Consider the following 22,713-nt stretch of genomic DNA (forward strand, 5'->3'; position numbering starts at 1 on the left):
TTAATTCCTTTAAGCAGTACATTTGGAAAATTATATTAATATAATTTAATTCCATCCAGATTAAGACAAAGTGCCTTGGTCTTTATTTCCAAATAAGTTGGATTTGTCCATACCTTCCCTTCTCACTACCAACTTGCAATTTATGTCATAGTCAAGTTTGCCAGGAACACAGAACATAACTGCTGTCCCAGCTTTCATTTTCTTCACCTCTAATCTATTATATTTGGGGAGATATTTTATTTATTTTTTTTTTAAATTTTTATTTATTTATGATAGTCACACAGAGAGAGAGGGAGAGAGGGGCAGAGACACAGGCAGAGGGAGAAGCAGGCTCCATGCACCGGGAGCCCGACGTGGGATTCGATCCCGGGTCTCCAGGATCGCGCCCTGGGCCAAAGGCAGGCGCTAAACCGCTGCGCCACCCAGGGATCCCTTGGGGAGATATTTTAAAACACAGATCTGATTACATAATTCTTATTGCTATAACTCTTTAATAGCTTCCCACACCTTAAAATGAAACACCAAATCATTTACAAGGTCACACTTCCTCTATGTTATAATTCCTGGCTACTCTGTAACCTTGATTGATTCTGCCCTTGCATCTGCTCAGTGATGTTTAGCCATCTCTATGTTCTTTCAGTTCCTAGAAATTCTTAAGCTTTTTTCCAACTCAAGGACTGACTACATGCTATTTACTACAATATCCTTCTTGCAACTCTTCTTTTAAGAGCCCTCTTCTTAAATATTAATTACTTGGAAAGGTTTTATTTAATTTCACTCTCTACCCACCTTCTCCCTACTACACACTCAGCATCAAGTCCCTTTTACAATCTGTCAAATCATCATTTATTTTTCTTGACATTTATTATATTATTATACATTTTTGTGTTTGTTTAATTTCAGTTGCTTCAATGAAACTGTAAGCCCATGAGTATAGAGACTTTGTTTTGATCATTGTTTCATCACTGTCTCAGCACTGTGCCTGACACACTGTAATGCTGAATTATTTAAAATATATATATATAAATGAATCAAACCATTTTTTGAAAAAAAGAGTAAGGCCAAGATGTTGTTCATATGGACTTTCAATGAGGTGGTTAAGATTGATAGAGAGCCATGTAACATTCCCCATACATGTTAAACTTGTTAATGATTGGAAGTCTCACATGATACATTTATAAAAAGAAGAGTTTTTATCATTTAGAAAGATATTTAAAAATTATATTAAGTTTGCTATAGACAGGCAAAATTCCCCTTTTTACATTGTTCTCTATAAATTCAATATTATCTGATTAAAAATAAATCATCCACTCGCATATTAAAATAATTTAAATGTTTCTGTGTTTTACCACTAATTATTATTCGAGAATGGAAACATTCACTTATATTAATACATAATTTGCTCAACCAGGTTTGAGGCCTAGACATACAAACTCTTAATTTTTTTTAATTTTTAATTTATTTATGATAGGCAGAGAGAGAGAGAGAGAGAGAGAGAGAGAGAGAGGCAGAGACACAGGCAGAGGGAGAAGCAGGCTCCATGCACCGGGAGCCCAACGTGGGACTCGATCCCGGGTTTCCAGGATTGCGCCCTGGGCCAAAGGCAGGCGCTAAACCGCTGCGCCACCCAGGGATCCCCATACAAATTCTTATATATTGCATAAAGTAGGTAGTTAGATGGCTAATTGTCTAGAAGAGTGCCTGCAAAATTGCAAGCTCAACTGGAGTACTTGGCTTGAAATATTGATCCATAATATCAAACTCCTTCCATAAATATGGTTGTATTGAACTACTAGAAATAAAAGCACAGAGAAATGTGTTTAACTTACTTCATTGGAGATTTCTTTATGCAGTGAATCTTTCAAACTTCTTCTTTTTTTTTAGATTTTATTTATTTATTAGAGACACCCAGAGAAAGAGAGAGAGAGAGAGGGGGGGGGGCAGAGGGAGAAGCAGGCTCCATGCAGGAAGCCCAACGTGGGACTCGATCCTGGGTCTCCAGGATCAGGCCCTGGGCTGAAGGCGGCACTAAACCGCTAAGGCACCAGGGCTGCCCAATCTTTCAAACTGCTAAACTTTTGTTAAGTATATGTCTAACATCTAAACTGGTATATTACTGGGAAAATGCAGTAGAATCTGTAAAACTTTAATGTAGAAGGAAATTAAAATTATCTGTAGTCCTTTGCCAATAGTATCTTAGAATACCATAAATATTGGATCTTTAAAAGCATACCAATAATTCTTCTATTACAGAGAGTCCTCGAATTACTTCTGAGCCCCAGGATGTGGAGGTAACATCAGGGAATACTGTCTACTTTACCTGCCAGGCTGAAGGAAATCCCAAACCAGAGATTATTTGGATACATAACAAGTAAATACTGAGCATGAGCATGTGTTGGATTCTCTTCCAATTTCATTAATCCATTTATCTTTCTTCAACTAGTTTATTTAGAGATGAAATTTCCAAAATTACCAGTATTTCTGGACATTTCATAAAAATGTCTTTTAAATTTCATCTTTTGACTTATCCAAAGTATCTGGAAGACTTCTTAAAATTGTATATTTCCAGATATCAATGATTGTGAAATTGAATAAAGGAATCTTGTATTATTTCTAGAAGGAAATATTTAGATAATAACAAAATAGTATGTTTTAAAATCTGAACATAATTAGATATAACCTCATCTTAATTATTTTAGTTTCAAACTGGTTTTTACATTTGATGTTGCAAATTTTACATAGTAAATCAGTATAACATTATGTAAGTGAATTGACAATAAAGGATATGCAAGCTTACTTAAAATACTAGTCATTTATTTTATTCTTATTGCAATATTTGATAAAACATGGTATATATGAATCTAAAAGCCTGTGAACATAAAGTTGAATAGTAGTAAGAAACATAAAAAGTTAAAGTCAAAGTAAAAAAAAGGAGTTGGAAAGTAATATGAAATAGATACATAGAATGAATTATATACTTAACACAGTTCAATTATAGCACTTGGACAATTATATTATCATTAATTACATTATTGGTGACTCGTATGGTTTGCATGTGTCTCTTCCATGCTTGCACAAAATATCACTGATTGTTTTCTGTCATGTGTATAATTAAATGTTTATGCTTTCCTTGGTAAAATATTCTGATATAGTTTGTGTCTTTTTGTATATAATTTATATTTGTAATTATAGTAAGAAACCCAGACATGTCTGTAAAATGTGTTTTTAATTCTAGTAAAAAACTAATAAGTACAGGTTAAAAATAGCTTGGAAAGAAGGCAATTATGAATACTATTAAATCTGGAATCTGGCCCAGGAGAAAGACTTCAATTGATAGAAGACTTCAATTTATTTCCATCTGGAGATTGTTCAAGAGAAATAGAAATTGCTGCTTGTAATGTCTTCAAACTGCTTGCTCTGCCTTCTTAACAGTTTAAATTCAGACATTATGTGTTCAGGGTTATAAAGGTACTGACTAGTATTCAGAAAGGGATAAATAAAAAATCATATTGCCTGATGGAATGTATGACATAAGGGTTTTAAATATGGTGACTAAAGAAGTTAAGATTCATTTAAAAGAAACAAAGAAATTGAAAAAGAAGGAATAAAATGAAGGAAAGGTGAATTATAGGTAGAAATTTCTGTTATAGTATTAACAATTTCATATAGAAAAAATAGAGATGAAAGGGAAGAATTTATGCAAAGAAATGCTTAATATTAACAAATCTTAGCTTACTGATTATCAGGTATTTTTTTATAGAAAGATCATATATGTACTGAAAGTACATGAAACGTATAGTACAGCAGATAATTTGAAACACACATCTATTTAACTAAACTAGGCTAAGAAAATAATACTACCAATTCATTAAAAGCTAGCTAGGTGTTCTTTCCTTAACACTGTCCTGATTTCCTCCCCTGGAAATAACCTCTATCCTGACTTTAGAGTCCATAGAGCAGTGGGTTAAGAACTGATTAGACACAAGCAATGGTAGAATTAGAGAATTAGAAGGTATGTTCATTGAAATAAATTAGCTGTCAGGATGGTTAAGAAGCATGGAAATTATAATCCACATGTCCAGGACATATCCACTGGGAATTCCAGAAAGAAAAGTTAAAAATAGTGAGCTGGAGAGAATGTTTAGAGAAGTAATAAGAAAAGAGAGAGAGAGAGAGAGAGAGAGAGAGAGAGAGAGAGAGAGAGAGAAGTAATTATGAGAACTCTTCCAAAAATTAAAAAAAAAATCATGAAATTTCAGATTAAGAATTGTACTGATTCCCAACCAGAGCTTAAAAAAGAAATCTATACTTGGTGCATTATGATCAGAAAATTGGAAGAGATAAAATCTTTCATTCCAAGATAATTTTCAGATTACCCTCAAATGCATAGAAGTTACAAGGACAATTAACTTTACACACTAGAAGGTAATGGCATATATTTAGCTTATTAAAGGGAAAAAATCTAGTTTCCTTCAGTCTTAGCTAAATTATCTGACAAGCATATTAAAGACATTTTCAAAGAGTTGAGCCTTACTTAGGAATATTTGCCAAAAGTATCACAAATAAGGAAGATATGATATGCAAGAAACAAAAGTGAAAACAAAGTATTTTTAAATATGTTGGTAAATAAGAATAAACAGATTATTAAAGTATTGACCAACTGTAAGAGAGAAGTAAGAGAAGAAGTAAGAGAGAAGTTAGGTGATACTAACAAAAATATTGTATGGAGAGAGGACATAATTAAATCATTTTCCATGTCTCAGCTTTGAAGTGTAGAATGATAATGACTTTTGGAGATTTTGAGAAGTCAAGAAGACTTGTTAAAAATTATGGTAAAATACTAAGAAACAGGAAGAGAATACAACTTTCATACTAAGAGAAGAGAAAGAGGGATTAAAGAAAACTAGACCAACCAACAAAAGGAAAGGAGGGGTAGAATTAAAGTAAAGGAAAGGCAAAGGACAGAGAAAATGAACAACATTTCTCATAAGAAATAAGCTTAAATACATTAATAAAAATAAATGTACAGACTTAAATAGCCTTTTTAAAGACCTTATGATTGGATTAAAAATTTCAGCTATGTGCTACTTACATTTATCTAAAGCATTATGATACTGAGAGGTAAAAGCTAGATGGTAAACAGATAATAGCAAAGTTGGACTAATCAAAATAAAGGTCTATATCAATATTAATATCAACCAAAATAAATTTGAGAAAAGTATAATTGCATATCATTAGATCATATATAAAAACAACAATTCACCTGGATATGAGTTCACAAACTTTTGTGTACCTAACAAAATAGCTACCCAAAAAATAAAACAAAATTAAAAGGATTACCAGGATTAATTGGCATAAAGTCAATTATAGGGAGAAATTTTAGTACTCTTTTCTTAGAATAAGAACAAAAATTAATAGGAACAACATAGGAAGACTGATTTTTTTTTAAATTTTTATTTATTTATGATAGTCACAGAGAAAGAGAGAGAGGCAGAGACATAGGCAGAGGGAGAAGCAGGCTCCATGCACCGGGAGCCCGATGTGGGATTCGATCCCGGGTCTCCAGGATCGCGCCCTGGGCCAAAGGCAGGCGCCAAACCGCTGCGCCACCCAGGGATCCCAAGGAAGACTGATTTTATATGTAATATATATATCTGCTATGTGAAAAGCTACACTCTGCTATGGTTTCAAGTAACTATGGAATATTTATCAAAATTGATGACAAAGAAAGAAAGAAAAATCTCAACTCATAGCAAAGAACCAACTTCATAAAGACCTCTTTTTTTGACCATAATTTAATAAAATTAGATATCAACCATTTGCCAATGTTTGCAGATTCTTTAGGCTTATCAGAAGGAAAGTAAAGTGAATACCAGTACCTAGAAATAACAATCAAAATAATTTTTTAATAAATGATTGATTGGATTCAAAAAGGAGGAAAAGCATACCAGCTGGAAAAAGAATGAGAAAAGTATAGGACAGAAATCAATTATGATTGGATTTGGGAAAAAGAATAGATCATATTTGTTAGAATAAGGATTTTACGTATGAGTGTAATAGGAAAAGATTGCAAAACGACTGGAAGGCTAATGACTTCGGCTTTTAATTTATAATCTTTGAGTGCCACTGGATATCGAGCAAGATAATCACATGACTATAAACCGTTCATGCCTTTCTTAATGTTGAGGTTCTAGACTGTGGGAATTTTGGCCATTAAAAAAAATGGAAACTGGCAAATATTAGTACAATATTTACAGTAGATTATAAGCAAGTTTTGCAATTATATTCTAACCTATAGTTTTTCACTATATGCCTTCTCTCTCTCTTTTTAAGATTTTAGTCATTTACGAGAGATACACAGACACAGGCAGAGACATAGGCAGAGGGAGAAGCAGACTCCCTGTGGGGAGCCTGATGCAGGACTTGATCCCAGGACCCTGGTATCATGTCCTGAGCCAAAGGCAGGCACTCAACCACTGAGCGACTCAGGCATCCCTCACTATATGCTTTCTTATGTGGAAGATATTTTAAAAATGTGGGCAGAGATGATAACTTATTCATCTTTATATTTCTGGTACCTAGCCATAGGGCCTAGTTCTTAGAAAACCGTTAATAAGAGTTTGCGGTAATGAATTGCCTTTACTAATCAAATGTGTTTATTGGCATATTTCCAAGGAAAGAAAAACAGGTAAATTCAACTTAAGAAAACCTTTGTGTTTTTACATATGATTACTATTGGTCTGCATCAAATTGACAATGCAATACGTATATTGAATCATGAAGACTTGCTTTGAATTTTTGAAGGAACATCATGATTCATGAGCAGACAACTTTTATCAGTATAATGAAGAAGATAGGAACAAAGAAGGAAATAACTAGGAAAAGGAATGATGTATTTTAAATTTATGGTGTGTTTTGCTGCTGTTGGGTTTAAATCATTTAGAGTGAGAATTGGTGAATTCCATTGCATTGTCTAACCAGAAGATAGATCTCATGTACACATTTGGTAACTTTTTATATTTTATTTTATTTATTTACTTTTTAAAATTTTTATTTATTCGTGAAAGACAGAGAGAGAGAGAGAGAGAGAGAAGCAGAGACACAGACAGAGGTAGAAGCAGGCTCCATGCAGGGAGCCCAAAGTGGGACTAGATCTGGAACTCCGGGATCATGCCCTGAGCTGAAGGCAGACGCTCAACTGCTGAGCCAACCCAGGCGTCCCAACCTTTGATATTTTAGAACAAATTTTTCACCATGTTTGCTTTATTTATCTGTGTGTAATATATGTACACAACTATTTATCTCCTCTTCCTCTCTCTTCTCCCTCCTTTTTCTTTTGCAAGACTTCGGCATCACATGGGGGCTGAGATGTTGTTACTAGTCTGTCCTTTGACGAGACTCTACCTCCATGAAGGAAGGGACTGTGTCTATCATATCATTCCAAGGAGTTGGGAAGGGTTAAATTGTAGTTCATTATAAAAGGACATAACTCAGGGACAGCCAGATGGAAGAGATGCATAGGGCAAGGTATGTGGGAAGAGGTGCAGAGCTTCTATGCTTTCTGAGCATGACACTATTCAAATCACTATTCAAATCTCTATGACACTATTACCAGCTCAGAAGTTCCTAGAACAAATTTTAAGGGAACTAAATCATCTTTGGAAAAGGTGAAATTCCATTATTGCTGGCATATTCCTTTGAAAGTAGGTTTAATTGGGTTCAAGGTTAGATGATTTTGGAATTGTGTTTAAAATAATTAGTTTAATACTAAATAAGACTTTTGAATTTGTACAGTTTTTAAAAAAAATGTTTTCTGATGTTCATTGTGTGTTACTGACATTGAGTAGTTGTTGCAGTTTATACTCATGGGAATATCCAGCATCTAGTTTCTTATGCCTTGCATTGCTGGCCATTGAAAAACAATATTGTTTTTCCTGAAGCTAATCTCTTCAAAAATAGTAACTTGAAGTTCTCATTGAGTAACTGGTTGTTCCTAAAATTGACATTTTTAGTGGGTGAAAAAGAACAGATTGCTCCACTCTGAAAGAATGAAACATTCTTTTAGAAAGTGAAGTATAGCCATTGTGTGCTTCTTTATCCTTTGTGATGAAACTTGCTGAGTAAGGATGGTTTCTCCATCTCTTTAACATGCTTTAGTTTTTACATATATGAAAATAAGAGGAGTTATTATTTTTCAGTGTTGACACATTTTTAAATTAGTAGACAGATGTTTACTTGGAAGCCATTAGCTTTGTAAAACAAACAAATTAAAAAAGAGAAATGAAATCCTCTCAATGGACTTTTTCCTCTATAAAGGGTGTTATTGGTGGGTGACATATAGTTAGTGTTTCATAAATGCTTATTAAGTGATGAATGTGTGTTGGGGGATTTTTTTTTTATTTTGAATACATTCATAGTAGTAAGCATACATCTATATTCCTTCTCACACATGATTATTCAGTATTTTTAAAGGGGAAAGAGTACCCTGGTGAGACAAAAACATTCTGTAGAAACTTCGGACATATGTTTATGTGTCAATAGCTTTGCATTTATTGCTAAAGATAACCCCAAAAAATCACCAGTATCTGAATCTTCTGGATGATAGTCTTCACTACTGTACTTTTCCATTTAAATTGATAACAGCATTTTCCTAGTATTTCCAAAATGGTCCAGTTCAGCTAAAAGAGCCTAATATCCAGCAACTGGGTAAATGGTTTTTGCTTACTTAATGCCACGTTGTATAATTATCCTTAGGCTTTGAGTTATGTTGCCTTGACTCTAAATATTTTCCTACTCTTCAACAAAATATAAATGCATAATGAATGACTCACAGAGAAGAGATACAAAACTCACATATCACCATTTGATGATTTCTCTCTCTTTTTTTTTAATAGGAATTCAGAGATAAAACAATGTGCTAAAGTGTCTGTCACACTGGAGACAATGGCTTCAGTGTCTACATTCACGCTGTCCTGGAAAGGAGGACACTTAAACCTCTTTCCTTTCTATCATGTCTTGACTTGAAACCTGTGTGTAGGCTACAACCTCAGAAATAGGAAGGGACAACTAAGATTTAAATTAAAATTATCTGGGGATGCCTGGGTGGCTCAGTGGTTGAGTGTCTCCCTTTGGCTTACAGCGTAATCCTGGGGTGCTGGGATCGAGTCCCACATTGGACTCCCAGCAGGGAGCCTGCTTCTCCCTCTATCTATGTCTCTGCCTCTCTCTATGAACAAATAAATAAAATCTTTAAAAATATATAAATTAAAATTATCTGAATTATGAAGACAATTTGAAAAATCAAGTCAATATACATGGAAGATATTTTTAAGGTCCTATATTTTCAGTCTTGCTAAGTGTTTTAAATAGGACTGGGATTAAATAACGTGTATGTAAAATGTGTGTTTCCAGCCACTCATTGGATTTGAAAGATGATCATCGACTTAATTTGTTTGATGATGGGACACTCATGATTCGAAACACTCGAAAGTCAGACCAAGGTGAATATCAGTGTATGGCCAGAAACTCAGCTGGGGAAGTTAAGACACAGAATGCTATGCTTAGATACTCCAGTCCTCCAGGTACAACTTTTTTTTTTTAATTTTAATGATTGAACTTAATGTAAATGCATTAGTTCTCCATCAGTGATTTGCACTAGAAAATGACTTTATATTGCTTCTTTGGAATGCTTAAAAGTAAAACGATTGCCGTTGTCTATCACTTCCTAATCTTTTACAGAAACTTGAGGCTTTTTTCTCTTGAATTTTAGTTTAATTTCCTGCCTTAGTTCTATTCTTTTCTAATCACAATAGGCGCTGTCCTAAGACTGCTATCCTCCTTTTGATTACCCATCCAGCTTCTTCAGAACATGATCCAGCATCCTCAAATGGATTCCATCCTCAAATGGAATCAGTGATACCTAGGCAGGACTATCATCCTTTTTAGCAAATCATTGAATTATTCATTCATAATCAATTCACTCACAAATATTTATTGAATGCCCACTGAGCTAACTGTTGAAGATTATAGAGTTAATAACTTGTGCTCCTTTAACTTTCCAGGAGCTTTGCTTTATTTACCATAATTTCAGTGGTTTATATAAACCAGACACAGTAGCTGTGATAAATTTTTAGTAATATCATTTTCAGGAAGGTGATGGAAATAGTGAGAAATAGAGAAATATGTCTCACCTTACCAGGTCTATAATCTATTAGGTGATAGCCATAATTCAATAAAATGATAAATTTTATGATGGTTAAGGAAAGGGGATAGAAGCATAAAGGATAAATGTGTGCTGGTAAATATTTATTTTTAGTTTTTAAGAAATATTTGTTAGAGAGAGAGAGTATGTGTGTGTGTGCACAGGAGGTGGGTGGAATGGACAGAGGAAGAGAGAGTGAGAGAATTCTCAAGTAAACTCCCCCCCTGAGTATAGATCAAGTCACCATGGGGCTTGATCATAACTGAGCCAAAATCAAGAGTTGGATGCCACCCAGGAGCCACCCAGGAGTCCTGCTGGTAAATGTTTAAAAACCGTCTCTGGGGCATGAAGGCAAAACCCTAATCCACAGTATTTGTTAACGATTGACATGCCATCACTGAATTTGGAGTTAGGAAAAGTTGTATAGTAGCACACCATTGCATAGAATTTCCACCAGGGAGATACAATAGATGCTAATGATCTCAAGACCCTGGATAATAGTAAAATGTAAACTAATTAGAAGTGTTAAATGTCAGAATTTATCTTTGATATTTGATTTATTTAATTGTAAGTTCATATAATTTAATTTTTAGCAATGGCTATGCTTAACAACCAGCTTGAAAAATTCCAAAAATTTGATAACTGACTCTCTAGAGCCAGCTCCAACGTACCCCTGACAGAGGAGGAGCACTTAGATCAGACTTGGAGATCTGTGTTCATTCAAGAAAGGATTTTCCAGACCAGTGACATCTAAGCTGAAAGCAAGAAGTACAAAAAAGCCAGATAAATAGGATTGAAACCTTATCATAGTGGAAAGGCAGTAAAGGTAGACAGAGCAGGGCACACTCAAGACAGAAGTTCTGGCTGCCTGGAGGATACAGATGAAGGACCATTGGGAATTACATGAGATTTGGTGAGCTGTAAGTTGAATCATTCATGACTGTACTCTAAGTGTGATCAAAATGAGATTTTTTCTTTTACAAAGATCTCTCAGGCAGCAGTTTAGAGGACAAGCAGGAGGACAGAGTAAGGTGAGGAGGTCAACAGTCTGTAGTGATAATGCAGAGGAGAGTAGTGACATTGGATAGGGCAGTGACAGAAAGAATAGAGAAGATAGCCCTGAACTAAAAGTTACTCCAGCAGAAATAATGCACTTGACTGAATATGGGAATTCCTTACAGAGTTCTTCAGCAATTTCTGATTGGCAAACCCACTAGCTCCTTTTACAGCATTATTCACTTTGCCCCCTGGGTCAAGCTGGACACTGCACGCAGGAATACGCCTACATTGACTTGGGGGCATCACTTTCTCCTGATCCTTTCCTAAGGTCCTCTCCTCCTTTCCCAAGGTCTTCAGTCTGCTTCAACTGTGCCTTCCTCACACCCTCCCCACCTGGTCTTCATCCAGTGGGCCTGCCCTAATCACATCGCTTCCTCTTCTGTTGAGCGCTCCTTGAGTTTTAAAGCAATTCCCAAATATTTAACTTGAATAATTAATGTATATTTCATAGATTTTACTGCTTTAACCTTCCAGAGGCTTCTCTGAGATTTGGATTGATCTCACTACTGCCTTCTTCCTTGTTTTCATGTGTAATTTTTTTATGTTTGTCAAGCACATTCACCTGCACTTCATCTTGTGTTTGCCATCACTACTGATATTATTAATATTATTAATATCTTCCTAAAATTTCAGATTCAGCCTTTCACTGTGATCTTGTCTTCATCAAGTGTCTAGATACTTGGTTCCAAGATGTTTCAGGTTATCTTCCTTTTCATTTCCACTGCCATTGATTAACTTCCACTGCCTTTTGTATCTCAATTATTATAATAGTTCTTTCCATTTTTCTCTAGCACTTTACACCTTCCTGTAATATAGTGATTTCCAAGGTATATTGTAGTTCTTCAGACTATGTGGTGTGTCTTCTGTCCTCATAGCTAAAACATAAGCTTAAGAGGAAAGGAGTATCTTGTGCATCTTTATATCTTTTTAGCATTTAACATTTTATCAAGCTTGAGGCATTCAGTATTGTTAAAATTAAGTTAAATCTTGATTGTTGGGCACCTGGGTGGCTCAGTGGTTGAGCATCTGCCTTTGGCTCAGGTTGTGATTCTGGGGTCCTGGGATCGAGTCCCACATCGGGTTCCCCACAGAGAACCTGCTTCTCCCTCTGCCTATGTCTCTGCCTCTCTCTGTGTGTCTCTCATGAATAAAGAAATAAAACTAAAAATATAAATCTTGATTGTTGAATTAGATTAAATAAATTTGTTTCTACTCTTAATGGTATATTCATCTCAGAAATTAAGGAGCCCCCCAAATTAAACTCAATAATTAGACATTTTTAACACCCTAGGAAGTCTTTAGTTTCTGTTGGAGATTTCCAAGAGAGATGATACTTACATGAATCAATGATTGGAACACCTAATATGGAAGTCTAAATTTTGTATTTACAAGGATACTTAATGGGTCAGTTTGTATTATATTTGCCTGAAAATGACAGAAAATTTGATGATAAATGGCTTAAAAACTGTGTGTGTGTGTGTGTGTGTGTGTGTGTGTGTGTGTGTGTGCCTCTGTGTGCACAGGCACAATTTGTTCATATGCCACAAGCAGTTCAGTAATCTGGACAGAGCACCCACCTTAGCCCAAAGCTCTAATATCTAATGATATCTTTCTATTCCTCAGACCTTCTCTTTTAGACCTTTTTCTCCCCTTCATAATTTTCACCTCGTGGTCCCAAGTCAGCTCTTGTAACCCAAACTCATGCCCAAAAGCCAAGTAGCAAACAGGAAGAAGAGCAATGACTAGTGGGACTGTTCTTTTCCAGTGACAGGTGCCTTCATGCCATTGGCAGAATGGTGTCCCATGATACACTCAACTGCAAGGGAACCTGAGAAGGGGATATTTTTCAATGGGAACATTTGAACAGTTAGCTCCCAAAATAAAAAAAAAAAATAGGTGGGGACTAGCAGTGTCTATGATATATCGTGGCTTCAAGGGAAGCAGTCTGTTAAAAAAATTGCATGTTTATTGTCAAATCTAAATTTAAGATCCCGATGTTTTAGATTTTATTATTTGAGAATTTAATGTATGTGCATCAATTTTAGTATAAAGGCATTTTGAAATTAACAAATACTTAAAAACAACAATGTAAAAAAAAATAAACCTTCTTAACTGCTACTGGTTGTATTTTGTTTGTTTTTCTCTTTACTTTAGCCAAGCCTAGTTTTATAATCCAGCCCCAGGACACAGAAGTTTTAATTGGCACCAGCACAACTTTGGAATGTATGGCCACAGGCCACCCACACCCCCATGTTACTTGGACTCGGGGCAGTGGTGAGGCCTTGGATGGATCCAGGCACCTGGCTACTTCTGGAGGACTATACTTGAAAAATGTCACCCTGCAGGATCACGGTCAATTTATCTGTCATGCCAACAATAATCAAGGCACTTTTCAAGCTACAGCAAACATAATTGTACAAGGTATGGGAGCAGGAGGTCATGATTGAAATGTTCATGCTGCCACCCTTAGAAAATTATTTTTCAACATAAAAATAGTAATGGCATGTAAATTAGCGAAGAGATTTTTGTATTTGCCATTTTTTTTTACATAATAGAAATTTCAAAACTAATCTGCTTCACATTAAAACTTGATTTTTTTTTCACTCCAGGCTTTATCCAAATGCTATAATCAACCATGAGTAACAAAGAGATGAAATCATTTGGCAGCAAACTGTCAAAAGATATTTGTGCTTCAATATACTTTACAGACGTAGGAGAGACACTTCAGATATGAAAGTGAAAATGCTGTGCCCTATGTTCATAGTCACTTACCAAGCTGTCTACTGACATAGCTTGGGAACATGCTGATGGCTCTTATGGGCCTGGGCTGCCTAACAAAAGCAGTAATAAAATTATTCTGAACACCACAACTAATTTATATGCATGGGCATGTAATCCTGTTGTAAAGAACTCGTGTTTTTCTGCTATGCATTTATTCTTAACTGGGCTGTCCCTCCCTTTCTGTTGTGGTGGTTGTGAGTGTGGGTTCAGGTATGTGTGCATGTGTTCTTGCACAGGCACTCAACACTCCTTGTGGGCTCAGAGGTATAGTAAACACGGAATGTAAGCCTTATTGGAGCAATGCCAAAAGTCCTGTTGCATCCCAAACCATTTTTCATCAGCTGACAAGAGTATGTGATAGATTTTAAGAGCTTCCTGGAGCCATGAACCTTTTAATTTACTTAAGAAGTTATATTATTTTACTTAACATATTTGTATGTTATCTAGCAAAAAAAACCATACCCTTGGAAATAGAACAAAAACAGGTTAGAAACATGGATTTGGGGCGACTTTGGGGCTGTGAATGTGAACTTCTGGAAAGCAGTGGAATTGGCCTCCTGGAAGTCGCAGTACTTTATCCATCCTGGGTTTTCAACATTCAATAAATGTTTTCTGAATTGCTTTTGCTTAACACCAGCTCTTTAATAGAAATAGATCAATAATTCCTTGTTTCCATTCATACGTCTAAGGAAAAAATTGAGTTTCCCCTAGAAATGTTAATACCATGAAAAACATTTTCTATACTCTAAAAAGGTGTAGAAATGAAATTTTTTCTTGAAGATTCGGTAACCCCTGGGGGAAATTACTTTTAAGGGACCCAAACCTTATTTTTACACTTTCTTTGTGTCAGGGTTGAGAAATGTTTGCAAAGAAATAGTATTGGAGGCCTTTTTTGCTTGCATTATTTTATATTTAATGTCTGGTATTAAGAAGCATAAGGCCCAATCACAAATTTACACTCTGACAGGTTCCTTTATTTCATGCCGTTCTAGACTTTGTGTCTTGGCTTCTTGTGTTTAGTTTGCATTTCTGTTTTTTTCATCTGCATCAGTTCATGTCTAACCGAACTCTGACATTTATGGTGCTGTTCATTTCTCATACCACAATATGCTAACGATTTCTTTTTACCAGGCTGTTTCCACTGAGATTGCCATCTGCTTATCTTTTGTCCCTTGTGACTGTGTAGTTGGATTACTTGTAGGTCTGTATGTCGAGATTTTTAATTGGTCTTGAAATGGTCCATTAATCATTCAATACATTTACAAAAGAGGCTTCTTTTATTTGCCTAGTGCATAGACTAAATATTTTAAGATGTACCCTTTTTCTGTCATCTTAACAGATGTCCTATCAATTTTCTTTAGTTCCTTTAATGTCCATTTAAGCCAAGAACACAATTGCCCACAAATTAATCTCCTTTCTAGACCGGCTGAACAAATGATAAAATGGAAAGGAAACAGTTTCAACGAAAGGTGTGAATCACAGGATGGGGCACTTAGATGAAAGGGCTGTAGTTACCAATGATGTAAATAAAAATGCTTTTTTGTATGAGGCATCATGGTTTTGTAAAATCCACTTCATCTAAGCACATGGGACTTTAGTATCAGAGGTGATATGATGGCCACCATTGTAAGTAGAAGGTCCAGAAATGTCAGCTTATTATTCCTGTTGAATTCCTCCAGCCTACACCACCTGCTTTTGTGATATTTAGCTCTTCTAGGTTTTCTCTCCATTAGATCAAAATTTATTCACTGAGCTAGCAAACAGGTCCAGAATTCTGGATTAGAATTTTCAGGTTAGGAAAAAAATGTAAAATGATCATTTACTTTTATGTATTTCCTATTTTTTTTGGTAAGATTGGTAGTCTTGAATTAAAAATATCATTTTCTATGAGAACATATGAAATATAACAATGCCAGACTTGGATAGTTGTGAGTTTTAGTTATTATTAAAAAGTTAAAGTCAAATTTCCCAACATTTGTGCCTTGACTAAATGACTTGCTGTAATTACTACCTTTTGCTCTTCTACTGTGTTATGAATCCATTTTTTAACATAGAAATATTTTTGGCCATTTCAGGTCATTTTAGCAATTTAAAAATTTCATGTAATATTCTGGAAAGAAACATCAGGCCGGGTGAGTGGCCTAAATTCTCACTGTGTCTTTGAGAGTTATTCATCTCAACCCTCCCCAGCCCGAATTTCTTCATCTGTGCAACATGGAACCTGAGACTGCTGATCTGTGGCCTATTTTCCACCTTGACTTTTCTAAGACATCTAAGATATCTTGCAGACATTCCTGAGGGATTTCATGAATTTGCATGACCTTATAATTTTTCTTTTTTTTAAGATTTTATTTATTTATTCATGATGGAGAGAGAGAGAGAGAGAGAGAGAGGCAGAGACACAGGCAAAGGGGAGAAGCAGGCTCCACTCCGGAAGCCTGATGTGGGACTTGATTCTGGGACTCCAGGATCACGCCCTGGGCCAAAGGCAGGCGCCAAACTGCTGAGCCACCCAGAGATCCCGAATTTATCTTTTACCATTGTTTATCCTAGTGCCTTACTTAGAAATGAAGATTTTTAAAAGTCTTTATTACTTGCATACAATATGAAAGCTGAAACAAATACAGTTTGCCAAATATTATTTATTTTATCATGATTTATCTTTTTCTAAAGATTTATTTATTTATTCATGAGAGACACAGAGAAAAGGCAGAGACGTAGACAGAGGGAGAAGCAGACTCCTCACAGAAAGCCTGATATGGGACTTGATCCTGGATCCCAGGATCACAACCCCAGCCAAAGGCCAGCGCCCAACCACTGAGCCACTCAGGCATCCCTATCATGATTTATCATGATTATAAATCCAGATGGTGAGAAAAGCAAAGAGAGGGTTAGTACAAAGATCGAACAGCAAGGAGAAGGGGTCAGGTTATCTCAGAAAGTTGTTTTAAAAATGTCATCACTTAGGAATTATTGGAGATTACCATGCCCTTAAATGGTCATATAGATTTGTTTTTCACGCTAATAAAAGAGTCATGAATAGATTATATAACTGTATATGCAGCTATTTGCTATTTAAACAAATTCAATTGTAAAATATCTGAATGTTTGGAACTCTTGGAATTTTGACTTAAATGTGACTTTTTAAAAGGTATCTTATCACTATAGATAGAAAGCTTTATAGAAAGCATTTTTTTTCCTGAAATTAATGGAGCAATTTGTTTCAAATTGTATACTGTATCTGAAAGTTTGGAGGCAACAATTTTATTAATGGCTCAAATAAAATTTGTAGTTTTATTTAAACTCTGAAGAAGATTCCATAAGGTTTAGAAATAATTCCTTCTTACTCTCGCTTTTCTGCTTTGCAAACCAGATATATATTTTTTTGGTTTTTTTGCAAGCACGCACAAGCACCTACACATTCTAAATAGCTTTTGGGTAAATAATTGGAAACAGTCTCTAATTAAGCAACATATTTAAACATATTTCCTTGTTTCTTTACTATGAGCAATTTATAGAGTAATTTTTAATATTGATATAATTTTTCATTCTATTTAGCTCCTCCACAATTCACAGTAATCCCCAAGGATCAAGTGGTGCTAGAAGAACATACTGTAGAATTTCTCTGTGAAGCTGAAGGCAACCCACCTCCAATAATCGCCTGGACCAAAGCAGGTATTAGCATATCCACCAGTGACTGTGGGAAGAGATAAATACCTTCTTTATTATGAGATATAAAAAACAGTTCAAACTAATTATCATAGGTATATTGTGGACATGAAAGCATCACACAAAACATAATCTTTGAATTAAATATGTCATCATAATTTCTGTGATGTGTTAAGTTTCAACATTTGAATATGTGGCCTTCCTCAGATAATCTGTCTGCAACTCAGTTTCCTGATTTTGTTTTTTTTTTTAGTTCAGTCATCCTCCCACCCACCTTCTCTCTGGCAACCACCAGTTTGTTCAGTTTCTTGATTTCTAAAATAAAATTATTGGACAGTTAGTGGTTTTAAAGATTTTTAAAGTGGCAGAACTCTCTCTTAATACAAAGTAAAATTGTAATTGCAGTGAAATTAACCATCAGTAAGACCCCAGCATGGTAGGTGGGTAAAGACAGCTGCTGTCTTGGATGCTTTTTTGGGGGGCACCTGGGGGCCTCTGTCGGTGAAGCGTCTGCTGCTGACTCAGGTTATGGTCTCAGGGTCCTGGGATCACCGCATCAGGCTCCCTGCTCAGTGGAGGGAAGCATTCCCCTCTCCCTCTGCCCCTCCGCCCACCTGTGCTCGCTCTCAAATAAATAAATAAAATCTTTTTTTTTTAATGAGGAATGCTTTTTAAAAAAGATTTATTTGTTTTAAAGATGTATGTATGTATTGATTTATTTGAGAGAAAGAGAAGGCTAGAGGGTGTGAGTGGAGGGAAGACAGAAGGTGGGAATCTTCAAACTGACTTCCTGCTGAGCATGGAGCATTAAAGGGCTGGGCTCCATCTCAGGACTCTTGAGATCATGACCTGAACCAAAACTAAGAGTTGCTGGCTTAACCAACTGAGTCACCCAGGTGCCAAGAGAACTGCTGTCTTTTAAGTGTGGTGTGGTGCAGGGTGCATGCGAGGGGCCTAGCACTTTCCAGTGATCCCTGGGGTATAAGAGAATAAGGTCTACACTATGTGATGAGAGCTCCTCTAAGATTTCTATGGTCTTGGAATTGCTAAGTTTTATATTAATTCAGGTAACTAGGTTAAATTCTAAACACATCAACATTTATGATTTTCTTTTGGCTAAAATTTTTGCTCTCATCTTTATAAGAGTAGAGTGGGTAGGAGATGAACTTTGAAGCCAGAAATCCAAGATTCACATCTCCCTCCTACATTTACTAATTGTATGACCTTGGACAAGTAAGTTAACTGTGGTTTTACCAGAGTTGCCTTATCTATATGCCAGGAGTGACAATAATGGTTGTGGGGATTGTTTTGTTTTGTTTTGTTTTTTAATTTTTTTAAAAATTTTTATTTATTTATGATAGTCACACAGAGAGAGAGAGAGAGAGAGGCAGAGACATAGGCAGAGGGAGAAGCAGGCTCCATGCACCGGGAGCCTGACGTGGGATTCGATCCCGGGTCTCCAGGATTGCGCCCTGGGCCAAAGGCAGGCGCTAAACTGCTGTGCCACCCAGGGATCCCTGTGGGGATTGTTTTGAATGTATTTATACTATAAACATTTAGAAGAGTATTTGTTTCATTTGTGTACATGGTTATTAAAGGTTAACTATTTGTCTTTGACATAGATTGTCACTGAAATAGTTGAGAATGACAATCCATCAACTTGTTAATGGCCACAAGGAGTGTAAACTCAGCATAAGCTCAGATGGGTTAAAGTGCAAGGTTGCCTGGGGGGGTATGTATGGCTGTGAGGATCAGCAGCCTGAATGTCACAAAAATGACCATTTTTAAGATGCTGTCTCAGCACCTTAAATGTTGTAATTCCATAATTTTTTATATTCCAAATATTTTATACGTATAATAAATGTTATGAAGGTATTTGAAAATCGTATTTAGTAATCATTTGGAGAGGTAATCTAGGAATAAGAACTATTATTTTAAAAAATGAACAAATGCAAAAACAATTCCTCTCCTAGCCAAATTTTGCCTTGTTTGCACTCTATTAAGTAAAAAAATGGGGTGATGAAGCTATATAAGTAAGTGTGGTCGGTTAGCCTGTGCAATACCTCACATGCTCCCTTAGGCATTTTAGCTTATTCTAACAGTAACAAGAAGCCACCATAAGCAAGGGTAGTGTTGGATAAGGTTAGTTTTGAAATTTGGACTCTAACGGTGGAAAATAAAAGGGGGGGGCAAATATGAAGTTGGAGGAATTCATTAAGGGGGCTGACCAGTTCTTCTGCTGGGGGCTGGTCAATTTAGTATTAGGAGCAGCTGTCACAGTATTGTGGCATGGAGGATTTCCAGAGAGTTCCCAACCTTTACCCAGCACCAGAAGATAACACAGTTCTAGCGGTCAGTTCCTGAGCCATAACAATGCCATACAGAGTATTTTCTTTCCCTCTTTACAGGTGGGAAGCTCCCTCAGGAAGGTCTACATACAGTTCTCTCCTCTGGCACTTTGAGAATTGACCAAATGGCACATCATGACCAAGGCCAATATGAATGTCAGGCAGTCAGTCCATTGGGAGTGAGAAAAGCATCTGTCCAGCTGACTGTAAAACCCAAAGGTAATGTGTGCTGTGATTGGGTTTATACACCTGAAGAGTGCCTCTTCATGTGCTGGGGGGACTTTATTACTTAGGTATTTTTTCACACATTGCTGGGGGAACTTTATTACTTAGGTATTTTTAATTTTATAGGACCTAAGAAATTGCAAATTCGATAACCTTTAAATCAGTCTTTTTTAAACTTGAGGATTATATTTCTATTAATGTTAATTATTAATATAATGTTTTCTTTCAAAAAATATAATTTTGTGTTTTCTTACATTTTTTGGAAAGCTAGCTAATTAGCCCTACCTGCAGAGATTAGCTCTCAGATACATTCTCACACTTGATGGTCTGAATTTTGGTCTTATATTGATGTATTTTTTATGCTCAGGGTTATTGGGAATATACTACAGACCTTTTCTTCAGACTCATCATGAAATACAATGCTTCGGTTTATTATAATAGTAACATTCTGGTATGAAGTTGGGTTATTTGTTCATAATTTATTGTTAACTGACGTAAAAAAAAGAAAATTCAAGGCTTAAATTTTGAAAGATAGTTCCAATGTAAGAATGAAAAGTGGTTGTTATTAGGTACTCTTGAAATTTCTTCTTAGTTACTGGCTTATGTTGAAATGGAGTAACTTAGTTACAATATATAGAAAGTGCCTAAACTTCATTTTTAACATTGTTTTACATTAAATATTATTTCCTGTATTTCTCCATAAATTTTCTATAATTTGTTTTGGTGTAGTAAATCTAAATTCAGAGGTAACACATATTTAATAAACAGAGACAAAGGTTAGCCAGATGTAGCAATATAAATGTAAAAAGAAATGTTAGTAATGCTTTAAGTGTTCAGTGATGCTGAGACATAGATATAAGATTACATTGCACTAATATCTATGTGCAATCTAGTATTGGCCCCTTTCTCACTATATTTTCAATATATCAAATGCTTATTATTATTTATTTGATGGAAGTTGAGGTTCTATGAAGAGGAAAAAAGATATTAGGGAAAGTATTCAAATAGCAAGTGAAATACATGGGAAGATTTGAAAACACTATTGAAAGATGAAGGGAACTGTCATGCCCTTGGAAAATCCCATTTCTTTGGTTCATCCTTGCTAAGAGGAAATGTTGAAATCTGCTCTGCAGAATGTTTAAAACTGTTTAATTGGTTCTCAACTAATTCAGCTAAAATTAAAAATGGTAATATAAAGACCTCCTGATTTTTAAATTATTTTAAAGATTTATTTATTTGAGAGAGAGAGAGAGAGAGAGAGCACTCATGGTGAGGAGGAGAAATGGAGAGGCAGAGAGAAACTCAAGCAGATTCTGCATTCAGCAAAGCCTGACTTGGGGCTCGATTTCATTACCCTGAAATCAGAGTCAGATGCTCAACCAACTGCACCACCCAGACACCCCTACATTAATATATTTTTTAAAAGGAGTTTATATTAAATCAATACATTATGGTCAAATAAAATAAATCATTAAGATGCTGAAGTTAATGGTCTTAGCTTTGTCCTCTTTTTGCCCCATTGTTACATCCTTCCACCTGAATAGACTTGCTCCCATTGTCCTTCTAGATCTCAATTTAGAAGCATGCTCCTTCTCCAAGGATTTCTCCACTCTCTAAGATATTTTAAGGTGCCACTATTGAAATTAATATTAGAATATATAATTTAATCTAATAGTTGACATATATGGAGGAATTTGATAAATTTATAAAATATCCATAACTAAGAAAATATGATTAGCAATAGGCACAAATGTAGAAACAAACAAAATTTTTAATGAACAGAGAGCCTTACTGGTTGAATGTACACTATGTGAATGGAGTGGGAGAGAGGGCCATAGAGAGGAAGTGATTAGGATGGTTGGTTGAGTTAGAATGTATCAGAGCTTGACTATACTATGGAACTTTCCAATTGTTGGCCAGATCAATTATGTAGAATATTAATCAGCCCAAAATGAATAGGTAAATGTTGGAGTAAAAAAACACTAAAAATAAGAAACCATTAGATCTATGACATGCCAAGTGATGTGTTAGGTGACCTGAACGTCCATGACAGTGGGATTGGAAGAGTTAATGAATTCAAGTAAACATATAACAAGTGGAACCATTTTATCTCTGAAATTATTAACAATTTTTTACCAATAACTACCCCTACAGTATTTTGCAGAACCCATTTTGTGTGTATTGAAGTGTTTCTCAAAGTGTTCTCTGGATTGTCAGTGGAGGAAATTTCCAATTTCATGGGGGGGGGTTAGGTTAAACTGTCTCATAATAATAACAAGATTATAAATCATAAAGAATCCAGTGGCATATGAAAACATATTTGTCCATAATTAAGTGGTTTTCATTCCAGAAAGTCAAAGATAGTGCAATAATAGGAAAGCTATTAATATACTTTATCATATTAATGGATTTTAGAAGAAAAATCAGGAT

The 22,713-nt window shown here is 35.5% G+C and overlaps 1 protein-coding gene across 1 annotated transcript in view; it reads left to right on the plus strand.

Moving 5' to 3' along the window:
* PXDNL (peroxidasin like) overlaps positions 1–22,713 on the plus strand; it is a 428,332-nt gene that overhangs the window by 301,965 nt on the left and 103,654 nt on the right. Inside the window, 5 exon segments of the mRNA XM_055318359.1 lie at positions 2,254–2,371; positions 9,412–9,581; positions 13,415–13,681; positions 17,600–17,716; positions 20,119–20,277. Coding sequence (XP_055174334.1) covers positions 2,254–2,371; positions 9,412–9,581; positions 13,415–13,681; positions 17,600–17,716; positions 20,119–20,277 — 831 coding nt within the window.

Source organism: Nyctereutes procyonoides, unplaced genomic scaffold (genome assembly GCF_905146905.1).
Source record: "Nyctereutes procyonoides isolate TBG_1078 unplaced genomic scaffold, NYPRO_anot_genome, whole genome shotgun sequence".
NCBI lineage: Eukaryota > Metazoa > Chordata > Mammalia > Carnivora > Canidae > Nyctereutes > Nyctereutes procyonoides.